The sequence below is a fragment of the Nicotiana attenuata genome, chromosome 6 (genome assembly GCF_001879085.1).
Source record: "Nicotiana attenuata strain UT chromosome 6, NIATTr2, whole genome shotgun sequence".
Classification (NCBI taxonomy): Eukaryota; Viridiplantae; Streptophyta; class Magnoliopsida; order Solanales; family Solanaceae; genus Nicotiana; species Nicotiana attenuata.
The window spans coordinates 71,074,349-71,082,011 of record NC_031994.1 but is presented as its reverse complement, the minus strand read 5'-3'; the positions used below and the strand labels follow the sequence as shown (position 1 = coordinate 71,082,011).

Genomic DNA, 7,663 nt, shown 5'->3' with positions numbered 1-7,663 from the left:
TGCGGTGTTGATGCATGGTAGCTAGGTCATTGCTTATGCTTCACGTCAGTTGAAGATTCATGAGAAGAACTATCCAGTCCATGATTTGGAGTTAGCATCCATTGTTCACGCACTGAAGATTTGGAGGCACTATTTATATGGCGTGTCATGTGAGGTGTTCACGGATCACAAGAGTTTGCAATACTTGTTCAAGCAGAAGGAGCTAAACGTGAGGCATTAAGGTGGTTGCAGTTACTGAAAGACTATGATATCACCATCATATATCATCCGGCGAAGGCCAATGTGGTGGCCGATGCTTTGAGTAGAAAGTCAGCCAGTATGGGCAGTCTTGCGTATATTCCGGTCGATGAGAGACCGCTTGCCTTGGATGTTCAGGCATTGGCCAATTAGTTCGTGAGGTTGGATGTTTTTGAGCCCAGCCGTGTATTAGCTTGCACAATCGCTCGTTCTTCTTTATTGGAGCGTATCCGAGATCGGCAGTATGATGATCCTCATTTGTGTGTCCTTAGAGACACAGTGCAGCACGGTGGTGCCAAGTAGGTTACATTAGGAGATGATGGAGTTTTCAGGATGCAGGGTCGTATTTGTGTGCCTAATGTGGATGGACTTTGAGAGTTAATTCTAGAGGAGGCCCATAGTTCACGGTACTCTATTCATCCGGGCGCCGTTAAGATATATCAGGACTTGCGGAAGCATTATTGGTGGAGGAGGATGAAGAAGGATATTGTTGCGTATGTGGCTCGGTGTTTGAATTGTCAGCAGGTAAAGTACGAGCATCAGAGACCTGGTGATTTGTTCCAGAAGATTGAGATTCCAAAGCGGAAGTGGGAGTGTATCACCATGGACTTTGTTGTTGGACTCCCACGGACTTAGAGGAAGTTCGATGCAGTGTGGGTTATTGTTGATAGGCTGACTAATTTAGCGCATTTCATTCCCGTGGCAGTCTCCTATTCTTCTGAGAGGTTAGCTGAGATCTATATCCGGGAGATTGTTCATCTTCATGGTGTGCCCGTGTCTATCATTTCTGATCGAGGTACGCAGTTTACCTCGCATTTCTCGAGGGCAGTTCAGCGTGTGTTGGGCGGACGGGTCGAGTTGAGCATAACATTTCATCCTCAGACGGACGGGCAGTCCGAGCGTACTATTCAGATTTTGGAGGATATGCTCCGAGCTTATGTTATTGGCTTTGGAGGCTCGTGGGACCAGTTTTTGCCTTTAGCAGAGTTTGCCTACAACAACAACTACCAGTCGAGCAACCAGATGGCTCCTTATGAGGCTTTATATGGTAGATGGTGTCGGTCGCCGGTTGGATGGTTTGAGCCGGGAGAGGCTCGGTTGTTGGGTATGGATCTAGTACAGGATGCCTTGGACAAGGTCAGGATCATTCAGGACAGGCTTCGTACAGCTCAGTCCAGGCAAAGGAGTTATGCCGACCGTAAGGTTCGTGATGTGGCATTCATGGTCGGCGAGCGAGTGTTGCTTCAGGTGTCGCCTATGAAGGGCGTGATGAGATTCGGAAAGAAGGGCAAGCTTAGCCCTAGGTTCATTGGCCCGTTTGAGATTCTTGATTGAGTGGGAGAGGTGGCTTACAAACTTGCGTTGCTGCCGAGTTTATCAACTGTGCATCCAGTGTTTCACGTGTCCATGCTTCGGAAGTATCACGGCGATCCATCCCACGTGTTAGATTTCAGCACTGTCCAGTTGGACAAGGACTTGTCCTATGAGGAGGAGCCGGTAGCTATTCTAGACCTGCAGGTTCGTAAGTTGAGATCGAAGAGTTTCCCTTCTGTTCGTGTTCAGTGGAGAGGTCAGCCTGCTGAGGCATCGACCTGGGAGTCCGAGTTCGATATGTGGAGCCGATACCCCCATCTTTTCTCCGACTCAGGTACTTCCTTCTTATGTCCGTTCGAGGACGAACAGTTGTTTTAGAGGTGGAGGATGTCTCGTTTTGAAAGTAATTTATGTGTTCGAAGGCTTTAAAACCTCCTTTTTGCCTTACCTCGATTTGTGTGTGCAGTTCGGACGTGTATCCGGAAAGCCATTATGTGAAAATCTGTGAAAGATAAAAAAAAATTTGCTTTTAAAATGAATTTAAGTTGACTTCGGTCAACATTTTGGGTAAACGGACCCGGACCCGTGATTTGACGGTCCCGGAGGGTCCGTAGGAAAATATGGGACTTGGGCATAAGCCCGGAATCGAATTCCGAGGTCCCAAGCTCGAGAAATGAATTTGAAAAAAAATTATTTTCTGGAATGTATATGAGTTTTTGGAAATGAAATGTGTTTGGAATTCGATGGTATCGTGCCCGTATTTTGGTTTCGGAGCCCGGTACATGTCTTATATGTGATTTAAGTTGAGCCTGTAAAATTTGGTAAAAAACGGAGGTCATATGACGTGATTCGGAACCTTAGTTGTAAAATTTGAAACTTTGAAAGTTCTTGAGATTTTCTTTGATTTTGATGCTAAATTCATAGTTGTTGATGTTATTTTGGTGATTTGAATGCACGAGCAAGTCCGTATGATTTTTTTGGGTTAGTGTGCATGTTTGGTTTGGAGCCCCGAGGGCTCGGGTGAGTTTTGGATAGGCCACGGAGTGAAATTTGCACTTAGGAATTGCTGGTGTGTTGCAGGTCTGCAGGCTTCGCATCGAAAATGCGAGACCACAAATGCGAACGTTTATCGTAAATGCGAAAAAGACCTGGTCTGCCTTGGGGTCGCAAATGCGACGTAGTCCGTCGCATCGCAAAAGCGATATCGCAAATGCGAAGGGCCCATCGCATTTGCGAAGTGGCCTGGAATCCTTCAATGTCACAAATGCGACAATCCCATCGCAAAAGCAAGTTCGCAATTGCGAACATTAATCGCAAATGTGAAGTTAGCAGTCTTAGGGGTTCGCAATTGCGAACCATGGTCGCAATTGCGACATCTGCAACCTGCAAAATCATAACTTAGACGCATTTCAATCATTTTTCAAACCCTTTCAAAACCTAAGCACTCTTGGGCGATTTTTCAGAGACAAGTACACGTCCAAATCGATTGTAAGTCATTTCTAACTCGTTTTTATTAATCTTTAACATCTTTTCTCGTGATTTCAACTCAAAATCAAAGGTTTTCATGGGGGAAATTGGGTGTTTTGGGTAAAACTTAGGTTTTTCAAATTTTGGGGATTTGGACCTCGATTTGAGGTTTGATTTCAAAACAAATTATATATTTGAGTTTGTGGGTGAATGGGTAATCGGGTTTTGGTTTGAACCTCGGGTTTTGACCATGTGGGCCCGGGGTCGATTTTTGACTTTTTGGGAAAAACTTTAGAAAATCTATTTTCATGCATTGTAATTGATTCATTTAGTATTTATTGATATAGTTAAGTAACTTGTGGCTAGATACAAGCTAGGCGTAAAGTGATAGTTGAGGCTTGAATTGTGTTCGTGGCATCGAGGTAAGTGTTTGGTCTAACCTTAGCTTGAGGGATTTGCAGTCGTGTCCTATTTGCTATGTGTTAATTGTTGAGTACGACGTATAGGCATGGTGACGAGTCTCTATACGTTGGTGTCAAGCATGCCTGTGCGTCTTATACTATGATTAATGTGACTCTTTTGTAATGTTCATGCCTTATGTGATATTCTAATTGTTGGACAAGGCATGTGGAAGTAAATTGGGTAATTGAACATTTAAGAGCGTTGGTTCAAGTTGTGAATTGATTTGTGAAAGTACCATTGGTATTTGAACATTTAAGAGCGTTGGCTCAAGTTGTGAATTGATTTGTTAAAGTATCATTGGTATTGGAACATTGTAGAGCGTTGGCTCAAGTTGTGAATCGAATTGTGAAAGTATCATTGGTAATTGAGCATGGTAGAGCCTTGGATCAAGATGTAAATTGAATTGTGAAGTAAATGTGAAAAAGAGAAGAGGATTATGATATTGTCTCCCTTGTCGGGATGTTGTTGCTTTTAATATTGTTCCCTTGCCGGGATATTGTTGATTTTAATATTGTTCCCTTGCCGGGATGTTGTTGCTTTTAATATTGTTCCCTTGTCGGGATGTTGTTGCTTTTGATACTATTCCCTTGCCGGGATTTTCATTGTGATTTTATTGTGATTCTATTTAATTCCTTGCCCTTATTGTTTGTGATTGTTGTTTGGGTGAGGAAGAGTGTTAAAGCACGAAGGGTGATGCCATGCATGATATTTTGTGAGAGAGTGTTAATGCACGAAGGGTGATGCTGTGTCGCACGATGTACAATTTTGTGCCTTTATATGAGCGATAATGCACGAAGGATCATTCCGTGCCATGATTATGTGAGGTAAAATCACAAAGGGTGATGTCGTGCCGATTATATTGATTTTTATGGTGAGGACGAGAGTAAAAGCACGAAGGGTGATGCCGTGCACTTGTCCTTGATTTTCCTGATTCTTGTTGATAATTGAGTTATGATGTTCTTTACGTCTATTTATTGGTTTTCTGTGGTTACTTGATTTTATTGTGATGTTATTGATTCCCTTACCCAAATTGCTTTGTGATTGTTGCTTGGGTGAGGAAGGGTGTAAAGCACGAAGGGTGATGCCGTGCATGATATTTGTGAGAGAGTGTAAAGCACGAAGGGTGATGTCGTGCACTAGTCTTTGATTTTCTGATTCTTGCTGATAATTTAGTATAGTGTTCACATTTATCTATTGGATTTCCGTTGTGACTTGATATTTCCCCGCAGTATGTTTCCCCTTCCTATCTTTAATTGTAAAGTTATGCCTTTATTTTCCGATGTACATGATTTAACTGCACAGGTTTATTCAGTAGTCTGGTCCTAGCCTCGTCACTACTTCGCCGGGGTTAGGCCAGGCACTTACCAGCACATGGGGTCGGTTGTGCTGATACTACACTCTGCACTCTTTTGTGCAGATCCCGATACTGTAGTTTTGGGACCGCAGTAAGGTTGCTGCTTCCAGTTCACCAGGCGACCCGAGGTAGTCCTACAGGCGTCCGCAGGCCTTAGCGTCTTCTTCTATCCTTTCATTCTGTTTCTTTTATGTATTTCAGAGACAGCATTGTATTTATCTTTCGAACCCTTATTTGTAGTATTCTTAGACAGTCTGTGAAATTGTGACACCAGTCCTGGGTAGTCTATGTTTAAGGAATTGTATTGGTAATATTTTAATGGTTATAATTTGTTCTTCCGCTTATTTAATTCCGCTGATTACATAATGTTGATTCATAACTGTTAAAGGATTAAAAATGAGAAAAAGTTAAATAGTTGAAATATTGGCTTGCCTAGCTTTCACCAGTAGGCGCCATCATGACTCCCGAGGATGAGAAATCCGGGTCGTGACAAGAATCTTGAGGGATTATGCTAGACTTGATCGCTTCAATTGTGAATCTAGTGTCAGGAAGCCCCCAGTGGAAGCTAACAAATTTGAAATCAGGACGACCTGATTCAAATAATTCAACAATCTTGTATCTTCACTGGTGATACAAGTGAAGTCCCACATAGTCATTTAATTGATTTTCTAGAACTTGTAGAAACTGCTAAGTACAATAGGGTACCTCCTGAAGCCATCAAGTTAAGGCTATTTCCTTTTTCTTTAAAAGGAGATGCCAAAACTTGGTTGCGAAGTTTGCCTCAAGGGTCCATTATGACATGGGACCAGATGACTCAGAAGTTTTTAAACAAATATTTTTCCCCTGCTAAAACAATAAAGTTAAGACAAGGCATATCTAATTTCTTGCAGACTGACACTGAGTCAGTTTATCAAGCTTGGGAAAGATTAAAAGCAATGTTAAGAAAATGCCCACACCATGACATTCCTGAACATATGCAATTCTAGATTTTCTATCACGGGCTAAAACCCTCTGCTAGAAATGTGATAGATGCAGCTGCAGGAGGTTCTGTCATGGGAAAAACCACAGAAGAAGCATTGCAGCTGTTGAATGAAATTTATGAGAACGCTATCCATTGGCCATCTGAGCATGTAATCATTAAAAAGGTGCTACGGTAAATTAGGTTGATGCTTTAAATACACTAGCGCAACAGATTGTTTCTTTGGCACAAAAGTTTGAATCTTTTCAGGTGAAGACACAACAATCAAACCAATCCAAGGCTTGTGACATGTGCGGAGGAAACCACCAGAACCATGAATGTCAAGCAACCAATCAAACGGATGAACAGGTTAATGTCATCGGTTACAAGCCATATACTTTTGGGAGTCCTATGGCACAGAAGCATCCAGGATGTCAGTGGAGTAACCCAAACGGTGCAGAAAACTCTCAAAGCTTCCAGAAACAACAGGTACAGGGTCCGCCGGGATACCAGAATCAAAATCGTGGGAAACCAAGTTACAGACCTTATCAGCAAGCAGGACCATATCAACAAGCAAGGTCATACCAGCAGAGGCCCCAACAAGCTCATTCAAGTCTTGATGACCTTTTATACAAGTATATCAAGGTTCCTGATGAAAAGATGAAAAGCCAAAATTCATCCCTAAAAAATCTGGAAATTCAGTTAAGCCAATTGGCAGCTCTTGTGTCAGAAAAGATTCAGGGTCCCTTACCAAGCAATACAGAGAAAAATCCAAATGAGCACCTTAAGGCCATCACTTTACGGTCAGGTAAGGAACTTGATGAACCTTATGCAGAGAGACAAGAAAAGAACCAGACAGAACAACAGGTAGACAAGGGTAAGAATTTTGAAAAACCATCTGAACCATCAAAAGAGAAAGAAATAAAGAATAAGGAAGAAAAAATTTCTGAAAAAATGGCTGCCCCACCTGTGACAATTCCTTTTCCACAAAAAATAAAACGAGAAAAGCTTGATGGTCAATTTGCAAAATTTTTGGAAATTTTAAAACAGATTCATATTAATATTCCTTTTACTGATGCTTTGTTGCAAATGCCTTCATATGCTAAATTTTTAAAAGAAATTTTGTCAAGTAAAAGGAAATTGGAAGAAGTTTCTGTGGTAATGCTTACTGAAAAATACAGTGCTATACTTCAAAATAAGCTACAACAAAAACTTGGTGATCCTGGTAGTTTTACCATTCCATGCACTTTGGGAGGTGTATATTTTGAAAAAGCACTTTGCGATTCTGGAGCTTCAATAAATTTGATGCCATTTTCTATCTTTAGAAAATTGGATCTTGGTGAAATGAAGGACATAGGTGTTTCTCTTCAGTTTGCAGATTAAAGTACTAAGAAATATAAGGGAATAATTGAAAATGTGCTTGTAAGAGTAGATAAGTTTGTGTTCCATGAAGATTTTATAGTGCTTGAAATGAAAGAATGTCCTGATGAACGAATAATTTTAGATAGACCATTTCTTGCTACAGGAAGAGCAATCATAGATGTTCATCAAGGGCAACTATTTTTGAAAGTTGATGAAGAAAGAGTCATTTTTGATATGCAAAAGATACTAAGATTTTCAGGAGATGAGGCATCATCTTCATGCTTTTCTATTGACATGATTAGTGATCTTGCAGATGAATTCAAAGATGATAAATTAATTTCAGACTCAATGGAAAGATGTTTGACCAAATCAGGCACCGCACAAGATGATGATCCCACAATTAGGAGAGAAGCTGAAATACTGGAAAAAGATTCAGAGGATAAGGAGATGCAATCAAAAGAAGTTCAACCAAAAATTGAACTTAAAGTTCTTCCCCATCATTTAAAATA

At 41.1% G+C, this 7,663-nt stretch overlaps 1 protein-coding gene across 1 annotated transcript; it reads left to right on the top strand.

Moving 5' to 3' along the window:
• On the top strand, positions 2,687 to 7,175 carry LOC109227962. The gene is made up of 4 exons (XM_019393151.1): positions 2,687 to 2,875; positions 5,821 to 5,964; positions 6,063 to 6,874; positions 6,974 to 7,175. Exons 1-4 carry the CDS (start codon positions 2,687 to 2,689, stop codon positions 7,173 to 7,175), a joined length of 1,347 nt encoding a protein of 448 aa, XP_019248696.1.